Raw genomic sequence first — 24,670 nt, 5'->3', positions numbered from 1 at the left:
TTTACATTTAAATATTATATACTCCACAACTCACTGTTAGGTTGACTAAACTTATATAACCTTATAAACCTATAATAAATGTTTATACACACTTTTAAAAAACTAGATGTTCTTTATTTTCTCTAGGCCTATAGTTAAAAAAGAAAAAGAGATTCACTACGGGGGCATTTATGGCAAAACGTTTATTTAAAACCATTATTGATCTATCACATCATTCAAAATGTTTTATACTCAAATTACTGCAATCTAGGCACGTACAGCTTTTTACATGAAAGAAATGTTTTTCTTCACTATAGGTCACTTTTGAAAGTGATGCACTGAAGCATGATTCTGAATGGCAACAATAGCAAGACTAGTCAAACACTCAGATTTCAATTCGGTAACATTCTGTTCATTCTACAGACCATTAGACTCCCCAAATATCTGCGAGACAATAATATTACTGGACAACCCAGTGAGGGTCACAAAACAGTATCTCAATCAATAAAGGCATTATTTAAAGCAATTAAAACAATGTACTAGTTCAGTTCAGGAAGGAATGTGTCAAAACATAAACCTCAGTTTGTGTAACGAATAAAAATGAGAAATTATCTTTTCAATGCACAGCATACTTTGAAAACTATTTCTATATTCTCTAGTATATTGAAGTCCATAGGCAATTACAAATTACATTTCTCTTTGAACTGGATCATCCTGTCATAATTTGATGTGCATTCAGAAGCAACATTATATACACATACATAGATAATACATACACGAACACTGTGACTGACATCAGGAAATAACACCAGCTCTACTTACAAATCATATTTTATATTTACTCATAATAACTCTTGACATTATTTTGTTACACAGATGGATCTTGTGTGTTGTAAACTTAGTGTTTAATAACTCACTTTACAGTTTAAAAGTTTTGTTAAAATACAAATACTGACAGCAATGCACTTCAACTCTCATATACTCTCATATAAAGGGATCCTTCACCCAAAAATGAACATTCTGTCATCGTTTACTCTCCTTCGAGTTGTTCCAAATCTGTATGAATTTCTTTGTTCTGATGAACACAGAGAAAGATATTTGGAAGAATGCTTATAACCAGACAGATTTTGCCCCCCATTGACTCCCTTGATACAGATTTGGAACAACTCGAAGGTGAGTAAACGATGACAGAATTTTCATTTTTGGGAGAAGTATCCCTTTAACTCTGAGTATAAATCAATGCAATTATTGATCTATAAACCTATCTGATGCGGATAGCCGATCGTGACCAATGATGATGATGGGAAAGTTCTGTTGTCATGTGATTATGATATGCTACACGTGGAGGACTTGGGCGGCTGCTCCAGAATGGATTCCCGTCTGAGGTCATTGGGAACGCTGCCCCCCGGACCCCATACGTTCAGCTCGCCGTAAATGCCCGTCTCGATCATCTCCTCCTGCCATGGGATGGAGATGTTTCCTGAGGCGAACTCATCGAAGAAGTTCTTGTCATTATCCTCTAGCCCGACACCCTTCACAGTGGAGAACGCTCCGACATCATCCAAATCTTTGGCATAAACAGTCTTGGAATCGGGTACAAAAGGAGGCGGTAGAATTCCTGCAGAGAAAGAGTAACAACATGATGTAAGTGCACAAAGACGAGGAAAACCAGCCTGAAGTGAAACTAGAAATAATAGATAACAAACTAAACTAAAACCTGTGAAGAAATCAAATACTGTGACACCTGCGTCAAGTTTCCTCCAGTTGATCTCGCTGAAGAACGGATGCGATTTCAGCTCGTCACACGTGCCGTTCTTGAAGCCCAACCTCTTGTTCACGTCTTTAGCCAGAAGACCTTCACAAATGGACTTGGCGTTTTCACTGAAGCTCTCCGGGTAGGTTACAGGGTCATTGAGGATTCGTTTCTTCACCTCTTTGTTCTCCACCTGCCCAGAGGAGCATTTTTATATGAAATATCAAAGCACATAAACAGTAGATACACTGTGCCTTAACTATTACAATGTCGTTAAAATGACATTTCATGCAGTGTGTGATGTCGCTGTGTGTGAAAGTAAGCAGTCTGCCAAGTTGTATAGCCGAAAGTGAACGAATAAAGTTCTTGGCTTGGGAAAAAAGGAGTCGACTCTGAATCACGCGAACGAGTCGTCTGTCGTTCTAACTTCAGTTCCGCGTCAGATTTGCGTCACTCGGTGTAATGCCCGCCTACGTTCCATTTGCGACACTGCACGCCGTAGACCAATCACAGCAGACTAGACCATCTGACCAATCAGATCAGAGTAGGCTGACAGAAAGGAGGGGATTAGACAGATGAATCATTTGAGAGTCAGTCAAGAAGTGAGGTAATAATAACTGCCTATTATTAGAAAATAAAAAAGTGCTTTTACACCGTGTATGCATGTAAACTTGTTGTCGGACACGTCATAAACCAAAGTAGGCCCTTAAAAATCACAAAACATTTACTCTTTAAAGGGAATGTTCGCTCCGAAATGAAAATTCTTCCATCATTTACTCCCAAACGTGTATGACTTTCTTTTTTCTGCAGAACACAAAAGAAGATATTTTGAAGAATGCTGACCTCGACTGAGACATCTCAAAATGTCTTCTTTTGTGTTCGGCAGAAGAAAAGTTCATACAGGTTTAATTTTTGGGTGAACTATCCCTCCTTTAAGTCTGATCCAAAGTACCGGAGCTTAACACAACTGCCATGTGAGTCAAAGTTCATTTACTCCATTTATTCAAGTAATCACCTTCTCTCCTCGAGTTCTGAAAGGTCCTTTAGCGGCGATGAACTCGTACAGCGTGACTCCCAGTGTGAAATAATCTACAGAACAATCATATTCCTCACTCCTCAGCAGTTCTGGGGCCATAAAGCCTGAATGAAAAACAAAATCACAGATATTAACCGCATGTTAAAGAAGATAAGAGAACGTTCTCTTGAACTGTAATCCAGCCCAAATTAATCGTTGTCTACGCAGATGAAACTTTTAAAAGTTTGACTACTGTAATCGAAGAAGAATTTCACCTGGAGTCCCAGCGTAACCTTTCGTTTTGTCCTGGCCGTCTGTTAGTTCAACAGCTAAACCAAGGTCAGAGATACGCACATTACCTGTGAACAAACACCGGCCGTCAAACAAACGTCACTGACCGCGTGCCTGTCCGGAGACAATAACCTCTACAGAGTTCATACATTTACAGCAAACACGCGTGATTGCCTGACATGTAATGTCACACATGTGTTCGTCACCTTCATTATCCAGCAGAACGTTCTCGGGCTTCAGGTCTCTGTAGATGATTCGTTTCTGGTGAAGATGTTCCATTCCCTGGATGATCTGAGCAGCGTAATAACAGGCTCTCGTTTCGGAGAATCCTGGATTATTCTCATCTACGTTATAGATATGATACCTGTGCAAAAACCATCATCTCATGAGATTCCCGTGCAGTTCAAATGGCTTTAAAAACAATCGGTAAAGCGTAAAATGAACATTTTTTGGTTCGCATCAGGATAACAGCCTTTAATTATACTAAGGGGCGGTTTCCCGGACAAGGCTTGAGACTAGGCCTAGAACCAAATAAATGTTAGAGCTGTCTAAACTGAAAACAGTTAGGAGTGACGTATCTTAAAATATATCAGTGGCACTGTTTTGTCTCAAAATGCACGAAAGTAAAGTTTTTTGTAATCAGAATCAGAAGAGCTTTATTGCCAAGTGTGCTTGCACACACAAGGAATTTTCTTTGGTGTTGGAAGCTTCTAGTACAGACATTCAACACAATGACAATACAATATAATACGATTCACAGTCTAAAAGATTCTAAAATATGCATATATAAAATAAAGACTATTTTACACAAAATGGGGGATAATAACATATAAGAGACATTGTACAGGGTAGTATATAGTAGAATATACATATTAACAGATTGTATGTTTGTAAAAACGACTTTAATGTCCTAATTTAACTAAGGCCTAGTCCTGGCTTAAACTAATCCCGTCTGGGAAAGTGCCCCTGAATGTTTGAAGGTTGCATTTAGGGGATAAAATATCAAGTTTAGAGAGTATAAAAGTAATTATGTCCATGAGTTTCTCCATAAAACATGTCTGTGTGTGAAGTTAACCTGAGATCTCCTCCATTCATGATAGTCATGACCAGGCAGAGCTCAGTCTTGGTCTGGAAGGCGTAAGCCAACGACACGATGAATCTACTGTGAACGCGTGCCAGAATGCGTTTCTCCACCATGGCACCCTGTGAAAACATCACATCATCGGTTTACATTTCTGTGTGGATCTTCACGTCAACTTCATGAAAGCACACACTGTCTACACCAAACATTGGCTTTCCATTGATGTGTGGTTTGTTAGGATAGGACAATATCTGGCCGAGACACAACCATTTAAAACTCTGGAATCTGAGGGTGCAAAACATCGAAATATTGATGAATAATAAATAATGACGTTGTGGAGAGTAGACGAACCCGAAAGCGGAAATTCTTAACTTTACGTAGATACCAATCTTGAGTGGGTTATTCTCAAAGAGCGAGCGAAGTTTGTACACGTGTGTCCTGCCATTTTGTTAGCAGTTTGCTGCATCCACTCACAAGATTTACTAAATATCTTCATGGAACTATCCTTATGATTTTTGGAATAAAAGAAAAATGTATAATTCTGACCATTCCATGTTTTGTTGGCTTTTGCCACGAATATTCCCGTGCTACTTATGACCGGTTTTGTGGTCCAGGGTCTTTTATTCCACTCTTTTATTGGCATCACTTTTATTGGAGTTTTACACAAAGCCTTTTCCATACTTGGATGGAGCTGACTGTATGTATGATAATTATTACATGTGATCCCATATGCTTTTGGAACATTTTTGTAAACCCATGGGAAGACGGGGGAAGATGGGATTCACCCCAAAATTCTTTTCTGTAAGAGAAGGGTTGTTAGTTAACCATCTGTAAACCATCAAACATAGTTCATCTTCAAATTTAACACACATTTGCAATATTTTCTGCATCTTCTAACATTTTTCATAGCGAGGACACGTGGATCTTAATATCGTCTTATACCGTTCATATCTGCAGGGTTCCTAGTATTCCGGATTTCAGTGCTGTAGTACTCGAGACATTTTTCTGTAGTCTCGCACTTCGTTGGACTTGGTCATTGGTCTCGCCAAATGCTCTAGTTGGTCTCGACCGAGTCTGATGATTTTTTTTCTCCTTTCAAACAAAACCATTGATGAAGCATGCTTGTTGTGATCTGAAAACGGGTGATCCGAAAACTGTTGCAACCGATTCTCGACTCGAGAACGAGAGCTGCTCGTGCTCATCAGTTTCCTCCAAATGAAACCAAAAGTTTTCCTGACACACTTAGACATCAACACTCATCATACAAACCTCATCAACAGTGAGCATCATCAAACAAATTCAGATTAACAGATCAACGGCAGTGCATGCTGGGAATCACGAACGAGTTTTGATGTTATGATGTATGAATTGCAGCATGAAGCTTTATTTTGTTGATCGTAACCACTGTTGAGTCCCATACACTGATTCTTGATGTCTGATTGATTCAGCAATTGAAAGTTTTTTTGTGTGCGCTTTTTGATCATTACAAATAAAGCATGTGATCTTGAAGAGGATTCTTTTCACTGTCTCGGTCTTGACCGTCTCATTTGGACTCGGCCTTGACTCTGTCTCGACTAGTCCTGGTCTTGGACTTGACTACAGCCCTGCCAGATTTCCAGATCAAATCTGTTCCATATTTAAACGTGTCGAGGCTGCAATACAAGCTGAGCTGCTCTGCCAAAGCACTAAAGCTTCTAACCTCTAATACGGCTGGATAATAAATATACTGTACGTACACGGTACAATAAGAGGATGCTCCGAGGAAAATGCTATTGCTCAAAGCTCAGGAGATTTGATGGAGTTCTCAGTTGTGTTTCGTATAAGTATAAACATAGGATGTTCTCTTAAATTTGCTTATACTGTAGGAGAAATAAAGACAGAAACAAATGAAACAATTGTTAAATTCCATAAGGAGTATGGAGGTGTACTATGAATCAGAGTTACTTAGTTTTGATTAGCTTTTATTTTAAGATTTTTAGATTTTGTGTTCATTTTAGTTAAAGTTTTAGCAATTTTGGTATATGCTTTTGTCATTTTAATGTTGCTATATAAGATTAATTCGTTTTATTTTAGTTTTTGTTTATTGTTATAATTTTACTGCTTTATTTTTAAGGCAACATTTCGATATTTCCCCGAGTTAAGTTTTTCCAATCATTTTTAGGTCAATATTTGATTTGATTTCAATGAACAGGAACATTTTCAAAGTTTTAATTTTAGTAAACCAAAATAACCTTGCTATGCACGTAGATTGTAGACGTAAAACACTGTAAATTTGATGAGAAATGTTTGAGTTCCTATTGAATAATATTGACTTTTGATTGCACAGTTTGTGACATTGTAGAGATCTCTACTGAAACTCTAATGACAGAGACATTTGTGAGATTTCTGACTCTTTTGTTTTCATGAGAAACATCTGAGAAGATGTAAGCAAAGGTTTTCATTTGCACTCCATTTGATCTCATAGATGTCTAGGAAAATAACTCCGATAATAGATCTCCTCTGTCATTAAAATCATTACACTTTTCATTTTTAGAAACTATCATCTGGACCTGGAGCTGCTTTTAGGAACAATAAACCAACAGCTGAAGCATGTAAACCCCAAATAAATCCCTCACCTTTATCTTCAATGTCACATCTGAGCGGCTTAATGCCATAAGACCAGATATCCTGTTATCAAAGTGTTATCTCTCCTCACTCTTTTATAAAATATCAGTTATTAAACCTGTCCACCATTCCAACACATACCATTGTAATTTGTAAATGTTTTATGAGGTGGCTAATTCACCAGAATTCGTATGATCTCATTCGTATGTTTTAATATGATCTGCTTTAGTACCTGTGACGATGAGGTTCAGGGATGAAGTTAGAACTTTGATTCATTTCAGATTTGAATATCTCTTCTGAAAATCCTCCCTCCCATTATCAGACATTCAATCAACACAACTCAACATTGATGTCTAAACAGCAAATTTGTAAAAGGTGCAGAATCGCATGACGTTTCTTTATCAAGACCAGTGATGGACCGTCCAGGGTGTTTCCCCGACATAGCTGGATAGACTCCAGCACACCCTGTGACCCCAATATTGATCGGCGGTAGAGAACGGACGGACGGATGGATGGACTGAGGTCTCTATCAAATCATATTTGTGCCCACCTGTGACATTGAACAATATTTCTGGTTGTAACATTATAAGGTCAATAAGATAATATAACAACAATCACAATCAATATTATTTGCAATCAATGCATATTAGTGTAATAAAACTCTGACACAGGCTGTTCGTGTTCTCAGATATGATTTCAGAGAGATCCGAGCATTTGTAAAGGGGTAAAAGGGCCACACAAAAACTGATTTTTTTTAGAAAATGCTTAAAGGGATGGCTCACCCAAAAATTCTGTCATCATTTACTCACCAAACCTGTATAAATGACTTTGTTCTGCTGAACGCAAAGAAAGATATTTGGAAGAATGTTAGCCATTTTCAGTTTGGTATTTCATTGACTACCATAGAAGGAAAGATTAAAATGGAAGTCAAAGGTGCCCTACAGCGGTTTGCTTTCCTAAATTCTTCAAAATATTTCATTTTGTGTTCAATAAAACTGAATAGATATTTTTTCTACTATGGTAACGAATGATGTCCCAGAACAGAAAATTGCTAACATTTTTCCTAATATCTTTCTTTGTGGTCAACAGAACAGAGTAATTTATACAGGTTTTGGCGGTGTTTGATTTAACCCATGTTTAAATTAAACATCGAAAAAAAATCTAACTATACAGCTATTGGACAAAATTATTTAAGATTTTGTGTTTCTCCTGTTTTGGCCAAAGACTAGCGCTTAAAACCCAAGGAAGCCGGAGAGAGCAACTGTAATCATTACGGCTCTTAAGGCAAAATGTTAAACGGGTGAAATACTATTTACGATATTATCGCAATTATTGTCGTACCGGTTTATTGTGGCACCCCTACGATAAACCAAATTAAGAGTCGGATTGGATGAAGTTGGCCGGTAACAAGCGCATCACAAACCAACCGTCCTACCTCATAGCCTTTCCTCTTCTTCAACCTCTTCTTGTTGAGCTTCTTACAGGCGTACAGCTTTCCCGTGCCCTTCATCTGACAGGCGGACACCTCTCCAAATCCACCTTTTCCCAAAACGCGAAAGTCCAGGAACCAGTCCTCCCCCACCGGCTGCATCTCCAGCCACTTCCACTGCAGAAAGCGTTTGAAGTACATGTTCTCCAGATAGAACGTGAAGGGAACCTCCTTGAGGAAGTCGAACACGCTGCTCAGGATCTCGTCAAACAGGTTGTCCGCCGCCTCCTGGTGCCGCTCCTTCACCTTGGTAATGTCATTCTCGGGTAGAAACGGACAGAAGAGCTTTGCCGAGGGCTCCATGTATCGCTGGAGGATTTTACCGGCCTTGTGGGTGCGATCTTTATCCTCGGCGGTGTCGTACTCCTCGATGTCCTTCCAGAGGCGACACGGCCCCTTGTACTCATTGGTGGTCTCCAGGAACTCCTGAAACAGGCGTTTGCCGATGGGCTGCTCCACACAGATGCTCTTGAACTGCAGATCTAGAGTCTCGCTCAGACCTTCGCACACCGTTATGTGGGGCAGTTTCAGTTTGGCACGGTATTTCTTGTCTCGGTTGGCCGCCGGGTTGCCCGTGCCGTCGAAACTGCCGCAGGCCGAGATGTACGCCGAATTGGCCACCACGGTGGTGAGGCCGCCAATGTCCATGGCGAGGAGAACGTGGATCTAGGGATTGCGAGACAGGAGAAGCCTAAAGGAGTCAGAGCAAGAACATCGAAGCTCTTCTCTCTAAAGACATGAGATACGGACTGAGAAAAAAGAGAATGACCAAATCACACAACTTGTGTGGGGTTACTCTGCATGAGAGTAGGGGTCCTGGAAAACTTTAGGGGTCTGGATGTCCCTGGGAAGTGCTCAGACGGATGCTTGTGGCTGATGGGAAAGTGAAGATTAAACCCCGTACACACACATACACACACAGAACTACCTGACTCAACATCTTTCAGAAGGCTTTATCTCCCTAACTCCATAATACCTTAACCCTTTGACACACCACACACTTCTGCAGCTCAGAGTTTATCAACTTGTTGAAAAGGAGTTGTCATTTTCTATAAAACACTTTCAGGAAGATGCTTTGGTCAAGCTTGGACACTAAAACGTTTTATTCATTACAACCTGATTATTTGCGAAGGCTTACTGCTGGCTTACATCACTTACTGAAGGCTTGACGGGTTTACGTGACTTATTTTAATCGACCCAGGTAAAAAAGTACACTCCAAAGTCCCAGCGAAATAAAAAATTACAATGCCTATTTTTTCATGAAATATTGCAGCGTTTATTGTAAATAGTTGATCAATGTGGGTCATTCTCTTTTTAAAAACCGTGTGCCCTTATAATCTTTAGTTAAAATCTGAAAATGTACTTCCTTCCTGTAATGACTATCCATCTTAGATGACATATGTTAGACGGCTTGGGCGGAGCATCCTTTAACTCCTCCCCTTTAACTGTCAGTCTGCTGCCAGTTCCATTTCAAAATGCAACAGCTGTTTTTATACAGCCAATCAAATCGCAGAAAAAGACGAAAGCAACGCCCACTGTTTTTCACATTCAAAATCACTCGGAAATGCGTCAAAATACAGAAGTAAAAACGATCGCGACTTCCGGTTCACGGGGACTTTAAGTACACTTCCATAATGTACTGACAGTGCTTTATTGTCGCACATTTTGTACTTAACATACTAAAAATATACTTTTTTGTACTTCTATTAATAGCGTTTCAAAATAGCAAAACATTGAGTACACAGAGATCTTCCTAAGTTTATCGTTTTTAGTTTTTAGAACAAAATTAGTGTGTGAAAATAGAGCACTTTAAGTACATTTGGGTAGTTGACGAATAAATCATACATGTGTGTGACAGCGAAATTTAGAAAACAAACTGTTAATATTATATCGTTTTATACTATTTATATTTGTCATATAAAATAGCAAAGGAGAGATTTGTCTTCATTGTTAGTTTTTTAGTCATTTTTTTTGCCGTCAAACCATAGGACAAATTTGCATGTTAGTCTGTCAACTTAAGTGTATTATTTATAGTGCACTTTTCATCTGTTTTAATTCAACCATATCGGTTGGATTCAATTGAATGTGAATAACAGGTACCGGTAGACCGGTATCAAAAAATACATTTTGATGCGTTCAAAAGGTCAAGGTTGGTGAATTCTGTCTGGCGAATTCATGTCATCATCAGATTATCTATACGCCACAGTGTGACCTTTTTAATTGGAGGAAATGCTAGTAATAACCAAATCTGGGTACCATACAGCTTTAAAATAACGTAAACAACACCAAAAACCAAGCAAATACAGCAGAATTCAATGTTTTTTTACTTTTTATGTTTCCTGCAAAATCGCACCCAGTATTATAAATCAATATAAGTTTACTGCTGTTGAGTTAAAGGGATACTTCACTCAAAAATTAAATTCTGTCATCATTTACTCAACTTCGGGTTGTTTCAAATCTGTATACATGTCTTTGTTCTGATGAACACAGAGAAAGATATTTGGAAGAATGCTTATAACCAGACAGATTTTGCCCCCCATTGACCCCCAAAGTAGGAAAAAATACAATGGTTGTCAAAAGTGCCCCAGAACCGTTTGCTGTCCTACATTCTTCAAAATATCTTCTTTTGTGTTCACAGAACAAAAAAATGATCAAGTAATTTTCCTACTATGGGAGTCAATGGGGGGCAAGATCTGTCTGGTTATAAGCATTCTTCCAAATATCTTTCTCTGTGTTCATCAGAAAAAAGAAATGTAAACAGATTTGGAACAATTCGAAGGCGAGTAAACGATGACAGAATTTTCATTTTTGGGTGAAGTGTCACTTTAATTAGGCAGCTTTATGTACTGTTTATTTTAAAACAAAGTCATGATTTGCTGCTTTAATATCAGCTATTAACTTAAATCGCAATATAATAGATCTACAGCTGATTTAATCTGTCATTTATTTATATTCATAACATCATTTACATTAAAATCAGCCAATATGTATTCAATGAAATACAAAGTGTATCATAACAGGGTGAAAGACAGCATCCGAATTTGCACATAACTACCTTAACCAACACAGCCCTTACTATTTGTAATATGAAAAAAAAGCTTTTCTCTGTGGTCTGAATGTGAAAGTGACTTAAGTCTTTCTCTCACCTCGGCTGGATGTTGATTTTTCTTCAAGGTCACAGCAGGAGTCCCGTCACACCTGTACCTGTGTGCTGGAGCGACTGTACACACAGAGCCTTATCATGCCAAATAAAAAGGACACACACACATAATACAGCAACACAGATCAGGATTTTCTCTTCTCAATACATCGGACATGGCAACTCTAAAGGAAAAGAGAACTTGTGCTCAACGGTGTGAAGATTTCGGTCACTTTGTGTGGAACTCTGACAACGGGACATTATTCGGCAGGACGCTGATCAAATGGGGTGTGTAGGAACATCACTTCTTTTTGGATCCATCCATTTACGGCAAGAACGTTTATTGCTGTGATGCGGTAAAAGTTCTGTTTGGTTGATGATCTTCTACTCAAGCAGGTGTAGTTAAAGGGACAGTTCACCCAAAAATGAAAATTCGGTCATCATTTACTCGCCCTCTTGTCATTTCAAACTTCTATGACTTTCTTTCTTCGGCAGAACACAAAAGAAGATATTTTGAAGAAAGTTGGTAACTGAGTAAATGATGACAGAATTTTCATTTTTGGGTGAACTGTCACTTTAAGAAGGAAATCTGCAGATTATGGGTTAATACCAGGAAAGCATACAAGCCTTCAGTCATCATTATGCAGCAAAAGTGTGTTTGCGTCAGAAGCGTCGTCTCTTATTACTGCAAATGGCAATTGTGATTTTATGATCTGCTTAATGGCAAAAAACAATCATTCTAGCTAACAGGGAACATTCCCAGAACTTCTCTCAAAACATCTCGCAGTAAAGTTTTAGTAAGATCGTTTTACATCTCATTGCTAAACATTGGAAAGGTTTTGCCATTAAAACAACACGAATGTAGTTCGAACATATTTTTGGGACAGGACCAAACAATTTTGCACTCACATTTGTGAGGCTGTTCTGAGCACAACTGAACGCAACTCAAGAAATTGATGAAAAAATACACCACGGAATGAAACTGAATTACGCACATTTAACCAGAACTTACTTTCGTAAAACAAACTAAACACACCTATAAAGTCAGGGTTTAGTACTAGGATAGTAGACATCTGTATGTTTGATATGACATTGTCTTTGACATTGTCGTTGTTCGAGTGTTTAAGCATTCATTGTGTTTAGATAACACCACTTTATAGATAACACACGTCCTGTCTACTTTTCTCAATGACATAATCCTTTAAACGACATTGAAAAATCAACGTGGCATTGTTCGTAAAAATCATTCTTATGTCAATAATCAAACTTAAAGGGATAGTTCACCGCATAATGAAAATTCTGTCATCATTTATGTACCCTCATGTCATTCCAAATCAGTATGACTTTATTTCTTCTGCAGAACACAAAAGAAGATATTTTGAAGAACGTTGGTAACCAAACAACATTGACGCCTTTGACTTCCATTGTATGGACACGAAAGCACTCAGACATTTCTCGAAATATCTTCTGCTGTGCTCCACAGAAGAAACACTCTTCAATGTCATAATAAATGCATATTTTTTCTTTCAGTAGTTTAATAATCACACTGTCTCCATCTATCCCCAGTGTACATCAGTCTGTATTATGTGGTGTTCTACATAGTGATGTCGGCTCTGTTCTCTCTCGCCATCTATGTGCTCATGTACACGTTGGATCCGTATGCGCCTGACTATCAGGACCGATTATCATCGCCGGGTAAGAAAACTGTAACCGACTCTGAAACACGAGTGAAACCGCAGTCACTTATGACTTGATGTTGATGTTTTAGGGGTGATGGTTTGGCCGGACACGTATGACGACGAGAAGGTCGTGATCGCTTATAACACATCAAACAAGATGAGCTGGATGAAGATGGTCAACAGTATCCGCACACTTATTCATCGTACGTGTCTAAAACTCGAGCCGATAAAGATGGCTGATAAATTTTATTATATGTATTTATACGATCCTCTCTTGTGATTGTTTTTCAGCCTATAATGACACTCTACAGGAGCACCATAATCCGCACAACTGCACCGCTGAAAGGTATTTTCTTCAAAACAGTTTCAACGGACCCAACCACACAAAGTGGGCGTGTGCGTTCTACCAAAGCACGCTGGGTGATTGCTCAGGAATTGATGACCCCACTTTCGGCTACACAACTTCACAACCATGTGTGATCATTAAAATGAACAGGGTACGTTTGACAATCAATGGAACGTGTACTGTACGTGCCCTAAATACTATTGTGAGTTTTTGTTTGTTAGATGTTAGAGGATCATGTCTGTAGTGAAAGTGATACGTCACCCAAAAATGAAAATTCTGTCATCGTTTACTCACCCTCTTGTCATTTCAAACCTTTATGACTTTCTTTCTTCAGCAGAACACAAGAGAAGATATTTTGAAGAACAGCACCGGCCCCCATTCGCTTCTATTGTATGGACACAAAACCAATGCAAGTGAATGGGGGCCAGCTAACAACGTTCTTCAAAATATCTTCTTTTGTGTTCTGCGGAAGAAAGAAAGCCATACAGGTTTGAAACGACAAGAGGGAGAGTAAATGATGACCAAATTTTCCTTTTTGGGTGAACTGTCACTTTAAATCTGCAACCTGTAACTTTTGCCTCTATATCGCCATCTCTGTTTGAACATAAAACTGCAGGTTGCTCTACACACGTTTCTTTAGCATTTGTAAGCACACATTTGTTTTGACATTTGACATCTGTCTCTTTTCAGATTATCGGCTTCTTACCAAACAACGGAACCGGATTGGCTCCACGTCTGAACTGCACCGTCCTGGTAAAAAGACCAAGTGTGTAAGATGCGTTCACTGTATCAATGCTGTTTAAAACGCTCATCAGTGTTTGATGTCTCAACAGGAAGGTGGTGAGAATGTGAGTGGTTATGAATACCACCCATATAATGGAACATTCGACCTCTCCTACTTTCCTTACTATGGTAAACTCGCTCAGGTAAGACAAAATATCCCATTATCATTATTCATATTAAATTGAATTCATTACAAGTAACTTTCATGTCATCTTGTGTTTTAAAGCCAAATTATGTGAATCCTCTGGTCGCTGTCAAATTCAACCTCATCAAGCAGAAAACGGCAAAGATCGAGTGTAGGGTGGTGGCAAAAAACATTGCTTATGAGAACTACTACGACCCCTTTGAGGGCAAAGTCATCTTCAATCTCACGACCATGAGCTAATAACCAGACAAACTGAAATTTCGAGAGCAAAGGCAGACAAAATGAGAGTTAAAAGATCACAAAGACTATCACAATAGTCTTAACAGTTTCTTTATAAATGTCTCCACTGATCTGATGGGTTTGATATGTTGTTGTTTTCATCGGCTCTTGAATATCTTGAACGTTGTTTGACAGCATTATGAAACAAGTTCTAAAAATTCCAATACATGCACTTCATAGATATTACATTAATGGGCCAATTTATAGACCATGTTTAAATACTTTTTTAATATCTGATTTTTTGTGTAATTATATTTTTGCCGTGATATATCTCATGTGACGCGTGTCGTAGTTATGCATCTGACATCTGTTAAATTCTATTGGTTGAACTGCCAATATGTGACCTGCATCAACATAATTATGTTTAGAGATGCACCGATATATCGGCCAATAATCGGTATCGGTCGATAAAAGCAATTTTTCACACTATCGGCCAAAGTTTCAATATTTTATTTTGTGCTTTTACCAATTAAAAAAATTCTCTCGTACTTTACTAATTCTTCATTTTAAGTTCAAATTAATTTTTATTTTATAGTGGCAGACCTATTAAATGTTTAATAATTTTCATAAATAAATTTCAATTAAACATTTAATTAAATAAAACAAGTTGTATTCATGACAAAAATATTATTGGAAATTGTAAAATTGTAAAGCTGTTTCAGTTTTTTATTTGCGTTTAAAATATTGTGATACTATGGTATCATTGACCCAATATCATGCATCGTTTCAGATTGTGAGCTGACTGGGGGTATCAATACACCCACAGCATTTTATCTAAAAGACATATTATTGTAGATGGACTTTATGATCTTTAAAGACTTAAACACCTTTGATGGCGTGTATTTATAAATGACACAAGATAATTATTTACATAAGCAATAAAACATCTAATGACACTTTGATCACACAAACACACAATGAATCACACGACCATATAAAACCCTTTTAGTTTAATTTCTTTACATGGATAAGAAAAGTAGATTTTCTTTAGTATTTGTTACAAGTTGCAAAAAAGGCTGCAAATGTGTAATTTGTTTGTGTTGATTTTACTAGCGCTCAGTGTTTGTCTGTGAATAAAGTTTGAAACAGGACAGAGCTTCATCTCATATGCCAAGGGTCCGGTATATCAAAAATATCTGCCTGTGAGAGCAAATCACAGCAGAATAAGATACAAAATTCAGCTCGTATTAAAAATCCTCCTTTATCAAACAACAAACATTAAGACGTCATCATTTCTCAGCACGAAGAAGGCACCATTCTTCAGAAGAAGCCCTGAAGTGACGCTACACAACAGCAGAGTAGGAAGAATTACGGGAAGAATTTGTGGAAATCCAATGACAGCAGGACAGGAATATATTTCATACAAAAGAAAAACAGTACGTGCATATCATCCCAGCGACACCTTGTCCTTCAAAACACTGCCGATCCTTCTCAAGTAAGCTCGAGGATCGCAAGAGCTGCCGCTTACACAAACCTTCTGGAGGTCAAAACCTGCACCTGAACATCACCCGAGGCAGGGCTGGCTAATCTTCATCATCATTCTCATCAAAGTCCTCCTCCTCCTCCTCTTCATCCTCCACGTAGGACGAAGGAGTTTCCACCCTGGAGCTGCTGATGTGAGATCCGTTCGAGCTCGACGCGGCGCGGTCGCTAAACGATCAGAGATCAACGTGTTATAAAACGTAAAACAAACACAACGGCTCTCATCCGATAAAGATCATGCGATACTCACACTGCCACAAATGAAAGTCCTCCCGTCGGCTGGTTTATTGCTCCTTGTGCCATTTCTACAACACAAGACGAATGAGTCACAGAAATATAAACGTGAGCAGAGAGAAAATGAACGTTTAAGGAATCTGACCGGTCACATATGGCTGCAGGGCTTTAGGCACGAAAGACCTGGCAATCTTCAGCTGCTCTGGAGTGCAGCGGCCCGACTCCAGGCCGAATGCCAGACCCATGCGCTTCAGAACCTCCACATCATCGTGGATCTCAAACAAGTTGTCGAAATTAAAGAGATACTCGAACCTGCAGAGAATGAGAAAGGCGGATGAGCGGCTAAGGCTTTTTTTGAAAAGACAAAGACAGTGTAACGGAATTCTATTTGAATTATAAACAGAGAGCGTCAGAGAGCGTTCTCACTAGAAATGCAATTCGGGAGTTTCGGCCGCAATTTAATTTTTTCGAGCTTGAGCCTTCTCAACTAATCGCATTCCTCGCATGTTATGGAAAAGACAGGTCTCTGTCATTGGATAGCTGTGAAAAAGGTGCTTGACGTGGGGCGTTTTTTTTTTTCAGAAAAGTTGAACTATTTTCAACCTCAAAAGACGCTCTGAGCTGCAGAAAAGACGCAGTGTGAACATGGCCTAAGACAGGTAAAGGATGAGACTGCTAAAAAAACGCTCCCGTACTTGTCGTTGGAGATGCTGCAGTCGATGATGGTTTTCTTGCTGGTGTTCACTATGATGAAGGGCAGGTGGATGACGGTGTTCGGAGGTGGGGGTCTGTTGTTCTTCTCCTCCAGTTGTCGGTTTCTCTGCACTAAATTCTTAAAGGCTATTTGCTGTGAAGCAGGAGACGTGTTTGAGATTTACGAACCTAATAACTAATTCTGTAACCTCTAAAAGACGTGATTTACCTGCAGTATAAGCTCCTGCAGCTGAGCCTGTTTCTGCTTAATTCTCTCCAGTCGTCTCAGACGCTCCGTCTATCAGGAGACACAAATCAATTCACATTAATGAATGAAGAACAAACCACACATGAGAATAAATCGCAAGTCAGCTGACCTCCAGGTCCCGGCATTCCTGCGCCGAGTTGGTGGGGAACCCGATCCATTTGATCTCTTTCTTATCTTTGGAGATTATGTTCATGGCCATCAGAACGTTCAGAGCGTCGTAAACCCGCCGCCTGATGTTCTTCTGATCGTACACTTGCTACAGAGAAGAGACATGTGAGAAAAGATCTGATGCATCTGTGCTGCGTAACAGGAAAAGTGACTGACCGCGTCGTTCGGTGAGATGCCCACATCTGCCGAACTGAATTCTGTCACCAGCTCATCTGCCACTTCATTATACGACGTGACCCCCTTCTTCTGCACCTTCTCGCACACTTTCATGGAGAAATGCCTCAGGCCCTTGCCGTTCTTATCGCCCTTTCTGCCGCGCCTGCAGTGGTCAGAATAAAAGAAATGTTGGGTGCAAAAGAAATGTATGAAATCCATGTATAAAGTCGATGAAGCTTTTACTAAGACAGATTTACACGGTTTCTTATAGTAACACTGAAAACAGAATGTTTGAGTTTTGCTGAATATAGTCAATGCAACAAAATTTATAAAAACGAGGAAATAGATGAGATTATGTTCTTGTCCTCCAGCCGGCTGTTGACTGGATCAAAATGTCACGATATTTTTTTATTTCATACAAATTATTAAAATATACTTGATAGAATTATGTTCCTGTTTTTAACAAAAAATTTGTTCAAATAATTTTGGGAATAAAATCTACTAATTTTGGTTGTTAAGATTTTAATGAATTGTTTGAGTAATTTTAATTGAACAAATTATTAAGTAAATCCAACTCAACTTTCTTATGTTAAACCCATTTAAATTGGTAAATTAAGTTTACCAATTTATTTTGTGTTGAGACTACATAAATCATTTTTGTAGATATAACTACATTGGCAGTTGATCTGTAGTTCCCAGCATGCTTTGCATCTGACTGCATTAGGATAATAATTTTCCAGATTAGCATCATTTTAAGTGTTTTTCAGTAAAAAGAAAGACTTGTTCGTGTTTTGTGTTGATTTATCTTTGAGATTTAAGAGAGTTTTGGTATTATTTTAAGTGGTTACCGTTGTTCACCGTTGTGCTTGTGCCTAGGCTGAGAGAGGCACAATATTAGTCATTAAGTCTCTTCTCACTTGACCATCTTATGTTGTAAAAAAATTGTACATTTCAATATGAAAGTGAACCGTGAAATTGAGTTAGACACATGTTTTTGTTCAACGTTTACTTTATTCTGCTTACTAAATTGCACTTCAATTATAGCAGCACAATTTACTTAATAAAATCCTCGTAACAATTTGCACAGATATTTTTTAAGTAAATTCTACCAGTTATTTTTTTGGGTGTAGCAGGAAAAACGATGGGAATCCAGACACTGTATAAATCTCATTCAAGTCCATGATCCACAGAGTAAAAAGCTTTACTGAAGAGTCATGTGAAATACAAAAGTGCACAAACAAAAAAGTGTGTGTGCACAAAACAAGACAAGTAACAAGTTAAGTTACAAGTAAATAATACAGTAAATGTTTCAGACCATCTTAAACTATCTTCAGGACAATTTATATGATTATTTATATGATTGACGTCGTTTTTCATGAATGAGTTTCTTTGATATGACAGGAATCTACACACCTCTGAAAATATATAAAGTACACAGTTCGGCACAGGCCATCCTTCACATTTTAAATAAATAGTAACAAGGTTTTATGCAAATGTAGGACACAACTCCATTGTGTTTTTATAACGGGAAGAGGTGCAGGTGTTTAATGGGTTTTAAATGACTCAAATATTCATTTCAATTTCACATTAGCTGACAGTGTATCTAACGTTACTCGAAGTCAGATGAAAATGTCTATTTGTGCCTTTATTGGTCTATTTTAAAAAAGTGCCAGATATAGTGACAAGTGTGGCCTTCCGCTTAATACCCAATGAGTAGCATCGTTGAACCTAATGGAGATCTGTCGAGGGTCAGTAATGTGAAAAAGACATTTAGTTTTTATTCCTCTGATACGGATGTGCTATTGTTAGAAGCGGGCATTTTGTGCTGATTCAGGACGTCTGGGCTTTAAGGAACACTGTGACATCTGAAGGCAGATGTGGGACACTGATTTATGATCCAGACAGACGCATGTGGCTCAACTAACCCAGTGGACCATGGTGAAGAGTCCTGCGGCTGGGTCTGTGGGGTCTGGAACTGTGCAGTGGGCGTGCATGGACTAGTTAACAGGTTACCGGGTGGGGCGCTGGCCCTTTGAGGAGTGCTGATGACCTGCAGGCAGAGAGAGAGAGAGAGAGAGAGAGAGAGAGAGAGAGAGAGAGAGAGAGAGAGAGAGAGAATCATTAGAACACTCAACCACATGCATCGCTCTTCTTTCAAGTGGACTGGTCACTTCGTCTGTATCCACACCTGATCACATCTACCTGTCTCTCTCCTTACACTGTTTGTGTTATAATAGGATGATAATAAAGGATCTAATACCGCTGACGACATGGTTCTCTGATCCGATTAGACAGACTCTCCCAGGTCACCTCACACAATGTTAATGGGCGGCTTTATTGCCATGGAGACCTCCACACCTGAGATGGAGGAGTCTGATATCGGGTTCTGTGCCAGTCTGGGCCGTCTGTCAACTTAAGTCGTTAAAACGAAACCGTTTAAACAGTATACAGCTGCCCTGAACTCAATGAACTTTGCTGTATGTGTAAGCGTGAAACATACGTGAGACTCTTACCACATGAGGCACGACAGCATGGCCTGTAGCAGAGAGTGTTTTGGGCAGAATCTGTTTGACTGCAGCGACAGACGCGGGGTGAAACGTCAGGAGGGAATACACACCTCCGGCTACGGCACAAAACAAGACACACATCACCGTCATAAACAGCATTCATCACATTTCTAATGTTATCTGTCAGTCTGGAGTCTTGCAGCGTCCAGTGGATCTGAATGTGTGTGAGTTACACTGCCCCCTGGAGGTGAGACGGTAACAATCACCAGACATCAATACTAAACCATGACATCTCCATTATTCTTCTAAAAAGCTTATGAAATCAATAAGAATGCCATTCCACGAGCTCTGTTTAAAGCTGGATTGAATCACAATAGACGGTTTCATCTTAACAACATAAACAAGCGTTACTGCGCATGCGCACTTTTGTGACCCCAACTGAACTTGCGGTACACATTCACAAACAATAGAGCACCTGTAGATTATTTCTGATAACAAGCAAAAAAACGAGAAGAACTGTTACTTGGCTAAACTTGTCTCTCCAATATTTTGAATTTAGACTGCGATACCAAGCTCAACCACTATATGTCAACGTAGCATACGGTTTCTTTAAATGCGACCAAACTACAGGACCCATTCAACAAATTGTTTATTTAATAAAATGAACATACAACAAAATTCAACAAATAATGTATTTAATACAATTATTATACAGTAAAATAATAATACAAATTAATTACCATAAATTAAATTACATATAGTTATATTATTAGACACTAGCCTAACACAAACCGGAAGTTAACTGGGGGTCAGGCGTGCGTCCCATGAAACGGTCTATACACATGTATAATATCAACACAGAAGATAAAGATGATTCATCACTTACGTTTGCCAGGACTTAAGTTTTGGTTGACAAACACCTTAATCTCACTACTGGCTTCTTTCAGACCACCCTAAAGATCAGGACGAGAGAAAGAGAGAGAAAAACAGAAAAAGACAGAGTATGAATGGACATGTACAGACTTCGACTACACAACACTAACAAAGGCAAAGTAGATATGCAAAATATCTGCGATGTCTACACAAGGCCTACAATAAGTAGGCCCAACAGGTGATATTTAAGTGAAGCCCATCACACTTACATCTTTAGCCATGATATCTGTGCAGATGACCCGAGTGTGTATTCAGGACAGAGTCTTTGGTCTGTGAATGCAGTTCACCTGAAAGTAAAGGTCAGAGAACCGAATCAGGCCTGAAACTCGGCTTCTGTACTCTGTATGCATAAGATGTTATTTACCTCCTGTTATACCAAAACCTATTTAAACACATAAAGGAGTTGGGTTATGTCAGTGCTGTCATTTAATAACATGAAAATCATTGTCTCATCTGAAGTCTACAAGTTGTGATTTGAACACACAGACAACACTAAACACGGCTGGACAACCTGAACACAGAGTGACCTGTAAAATTCATCAGCCTGCAATTTTCTTTCCGACAGACACAGAAAATCAGGAGGACAGGCGTTTCAAAGCACTTTTTAACAAAATATCACCAAGTCTTTGGAGCACACAGAGGCAGGTCTATGGACTGATTTTGAAGTTTTGTTAGGGCTGGACGATAATGTGTAAAATGATAATCATTTATATATATATATTATTGATTTTTTTACAGTCAATTAAAACATGTTACAATCTGCTGCTGTCAAACTTCTGTGACACCTTAGTGTCAAACTATGCTATTATCTGTACAATCCGGCTCACAAAAAATACGATTTGTGGCTTAGAGTACATAATCATGTAGAGAAATCCAAATTTGGCGATATCTAGTGGTGAGGTTCTGAACTGCAACCAACGGCTCACTCCACCGCTCATTTGCGAAGCACCACGGTGGCTGCCACAGGACTAAGATGTCGTCACGTTCTTGCTTCTTTGCCGAAGGAGATAACGTATTTACGAAATGCGCTCTGTAGAGCAGTTGGTCTGTTTACGGCTACTGTAGAAACAACATGGTGAATTCCATGTAAGCGGACCCGCGGTTTATGTACTGTAGAAATTATGGCTGCACGATAATTTATCGCGATACCACTAAATCCTATTGAAATCAAGCTGGCTGCGATATGCAATGTGTCGATATTTTTTTTAATGAGTAGCTTGTCTGTGAAGCACGTCTCTGGGATCAGTAGGAAATGCTGCTCGATCTAAAAGCAGTGCGAGTTTGAGTCGCTTATAATGTGCATTCGAAAAAGCAACACCCGTCAAACACGATCATTATAAATATACTTTATTATCATAAAAATACCTGATGAGGCTTGAGTAAAAGTGATAAAACAATGTCCATAGGCATTTCCTAGATTCTAGAACATGTTATTGTCTTCTTCTGCAGTGCGTATTTGGAGTTTCCACACGAGAGCGCCCTCTGGCTTTCGGATGCAGCAGAATTTTCCCATACTTCACTCAAAAGCTGTGCATAAATCACGTGATATTTATAGTCTGTTTATCGCGACAGCCCTAATAGTTATAGCTCTAAGGTCATAAAAACATAACGCTTCATTATGTAAGGTCTTTTTATACACCTCTGAACACATAGTTATGTATATTATATTGCATTTCTGTCAATAGATCCTCCAAAAAATTACACACTGGACCTTTAAAGAAATAGTTCACCCAAATATGAAAAGTATTTGCTCACATACATCCACCATTAAAATAATCCAAATGATTGCAGTGGGTCAATAAGTATCTCCTGAAGTAAAACAATATGTTTGTGAAAGAATATGATTATTGTTTTAATATTTAGCGATAGATATGTTGTGTATCCATGGAAACATGCATTAGCGTGGCGAGTTCAGCTATGGCGGTACATTTTTAACATCGAATCTCATAGACCAATTTGTGACGTAACCGTCACGGTTGCGTCACTGCCAGCTGCGCGCGCATACTGATTGCAGAAAAACAGAAACAAAGCAGTAATGAGTGAAACGGAGGAGACAATTCCTTCAAAAACGTGTTTTTGTATTGTTGAATGTCAGAATAGGAATGGCAAAAATTATGGTATTATTTCCTATGGAATACCGTCGTTGAATATACCATTTTAAGCTAAACAAGTCATTAAACGAACAGGCTGGACTAACGAAATCATCCGGATCTGTGTTTATTTTATTTCAGGTAAGGTTTTCTATAATCTTTCTAAGTCTAACTATTTTGTATACCGTATCCGTGTAATTCTCTAGTCGTTATAAAGGCTATCTCTTCCGGGTTTTTCTGCAACCAAGATGCGCGCGCGCGCATCCCGAACGTTTACAAACTTATAATTAGCCAATTGGTTCTTGTACGTTTCGTGACGAATCACGCATATGACAAGTAGTCACAAAACATGCGAGATTTGACAGTATTGACAGCACTGATCTTTAATGTTTCCATGGATGTGTGACATCATAGAATCAATATTTTATGTTATTTTTTTATTTGATATTTTTTCTCTCACAAATATATGGTTTTGCTACAAAAGACATTTATTACCAACTGTAATTTGGATTACTTTAATGATGGAAAAAAATCTTTTTGGAACATAAAAGACAACATTAAGAGTATTTCAATATAAAATGATTCATTTGTGTTCAACTAAAGAAAGTAAGCCATATAAATCTGGGATGACGTGAGGTTGAGTCAATTTTAAGTGAATGTTCCTATTTGGCTGAACTGTCCCTTTAAATGCCGCAAGAATTATCAAAGTTTTATTTTCAGACATTAGTGTGACTCTGAACACATCTGACAGATGCCCCTACAACAACCCAAACACTAAACAAAAATTACTGATCAATAATATCACGAACAAATTGTAAAAAAAAACCTAAACGTGCGATATGCATTTAAGCTTCCATTTCAAACGTATAAAGTTAACTCATAAACTTTAATCTATAACAGGCACGAACACATTTATGCAATATCAATATGAGCCTTGACCCTAGCGTGAATTTACATTTAGAAGAATAAATGAAGATTAAAGCGAGTTTATACTAAACGAGGAATGCACCGCGACGCGACCACAACGGTTTTGCATAACGCGACGCGCTAGAACAACTCACCCAGCTTTGTTGCTGTAAAGGGAGCGTTGTAGTTTTGTCGCGCAGAGTACCTCGCAGCGTCGACACGTAGTTAGTAATTCATTAAGTGAGATAATCGCGTTAGCCCGACGCTGCTACAGCTAAGCTAAGCTAGCGAGCTAACACTTTTACTTACATTACACTCGTATACGACACAAAAACTGTATAAGTGTCCCACCTACCGTAACCATCGGCTCACATCCACGGCATTACTGCTGATGATATTTACACAGAGTGAAATACTGGTCTGTATTTTTCGCATCAGATTGTGAGCGTCTGTCGCGAGCTGCGCCTGCTGCTACAGCAGTCAAACTGAGCTTGGCGGTGTCCTGTGAACACGCGCTCTGATTGGATGCGCGCTGAATGTCGTCATCGCGCATTCAGACCTCGTCAACACGCGCTGCCTCGGAACCATGTCATTCAAAACCGACTATTATGATACTTTCCCCTATGTATGATCTGTTTTTAATCATTTGG

At 38.8% G+C, this 24,670-nt stretch overlaps 3 protein-coding genes across 4 annotated transcripts; 1 reads left to right on the top strand and 2 right to left on the bottom strand.

Annotated features, from left to right (window-relative positions):
- Positions 1-173: 173 nt before the first annotated feature.
- Positions 174-10,653, bottom strand: grk1a (G protein-coupled receptor kinase 1 a). The gene is made up of 7 exons (XM_057332748.1): positions 8,159-10,653; positions 4,114-4,241; positions 3,245-3,402; positions 3,023-3,106; positions 2,748-2,872; positions 1,724-1,925; positions 174-1,597 (listed from the first exon to the last, which is right to left on the bottom strand). The coding sequence occupies exons 1-7, from the start codon at positions 8,858-8,860 to the stop codon at positions 1,305-1,307; spliced, it is 1,692 nt and encodes a 563-aa protein (XP_057188731.1). The 5' UTR covers positions 8,861-10,653; the 3' UTR covers positions 174-1,304.
- Positions 10,654-11,029: 376 nt separating this feature from the next.
- On the top strand, positions 11,030-14,676 carry LOC130553427 (potassium-transporting ATPase subunit beta-like). The gene is made up of 7 exons (XM_057332380.1): positions 11,030-11,639; positions 12,918-13,046; positions 13,120-13,233; positions 13,322-13,527; positions 14,067-14,129; positions 14,210-14,302; positions 14,386-14,676. The coding sequence occupies exons 1-7, from the start codon at positions 11,528-11,530 to the stop codon at positions 14,542-14,544; spliced, it is 876 nt and encodes a 291-aa protein (XP_057188363.1). The 5' UTR covers positions 11,030-11,527; the 3' UTR covers positions 14,545-14,676.
- Positions 14,677-15,249: 573 nt separating this feature from the next.
- tfdp1b (transcription factor Dp-1, b) lies at positions 15,250-24,518 on the bottom strand. 2 transcript variants are annotated; one of them, XM_057332725.1, is made up of 12 exons: positions 24,376-24,518; positions 21,234-21,311; positions 20,978-21,044; positions 20,098-20,207; positions 19,510-19,634; positions 17,585-17,747; positions 17,370-17,516; positions 17,222-17,290; positions 16,995-17,146; positions 16,445-16,611; positions 16,316-16,370; positions 15,254-16,233 (listed from the first exon to the last, which is right to left on the bottom strand). In XM_057332725.1, exons 2-12 carry the CDS (start codon positions 21,243-21,245, stop codon positions 16,107-16,109), a joined length of 1,194 nt encoding a protein of 397 aa, XP_057188708.1. In that variant the 5' UTR covers positions 21,246-21,311; positions 24,376-24,518; the 3' UTR covers positions 15,254-16,106. The 2 variants fall into 2 exon arrangements, with proteins under 2 accessions (XP_057188709.1, XP_057188708.1); XM_057332726.1 differs by lacking the exons at positions 20,098-20,207; positions 20,978-21,044; positions 21,234-21,311; positions 24,376-24,518 and adding an exon at positions 19,845-20,087 and having other exon boundaries at positions 15,250-16,233.
- Positions 24,519-24,670: the final 152 nt, after the last annotated feature.

Source organism: Triplophysa rosa, linkage group LG4 (genome assembly GCF_024868665.1).
Source record: "Triplophysa rosa linkage group LG4, Trosa_1v2, whole genome shotgun sequence".
In the NCBI taxonomy this organism is placed as follows: Eukaryota; Metazoa; Chordata; class Actinopteri; order Cypriniformes; family Nemacheilidae; genus Triplophysa; species Triplophysa rosa.
The sequence above is the reverse complement of the archived record's forward strand: the minus strand, read 5'-3'. Positions and strand labels throughout refer to the sequence as shown.

Bases quoted from the DNA above. Each gene is read 5' to 3' on its own strand.
- grk1a (XM_057332748.1), bottom strand. From the start codon at position 8,860: ATGGACATTGGCGGCCTCACCACCGTGGTGGCCAATTCGGCGTACATC. The intron at 3,403-4,113 runs GTTAACTTCACA...GTTTTTGCACAG, and splicing joins ATGAATGGAGGAGATCTCAG to GTATCATATCTATAACGTAG. The intron at 1,926-2,747 runs GTGATTACTTGA...TCCTCTGGGCAG, and splicing joins TCAGAACTCGAGGAGAGAAG to GTGGAGAACAAAGAGGTGAA.
- LOC130553427 (XM_057332380.1), top strand. From the start codon at position 11,528: ATGGCAACTCTAAAGGAAAAGAGAACTTGTGCTCAACGGTGTGAAGAT. The intron at 13,047-13,119 runs GTAAGAAAACTG...TTGATGTTTTAG, and splicing joins GGACCGATTATCATCGCCGG to GGGTGATGGTTTGGCCGGAC. The intron at 14,303-14,385 runs GTAAGACAAAAT...TGTGTTTTAAAG, and splicing joins ACTATGGTAAACTCGCTCAG to CCAAATTATGTGAATCCTCT.
- tfdp1b (XM_057332725.1), bottom strand. The intron at 17,517-17,584 runs GTCAGTCACTTT...TCTTCTCTGTAG, and splicing joins GCATCTCACCGAACGACGCG to CAAGTGTACGATCAGAAGAA. The intron at 16,612-16,994 runs GTACGGGAGCGT...CATTCTCTGCAG, and splicing joins TGCAGCATCTCCAACGACAA to GTTCGAGTATCTCTTTAATT.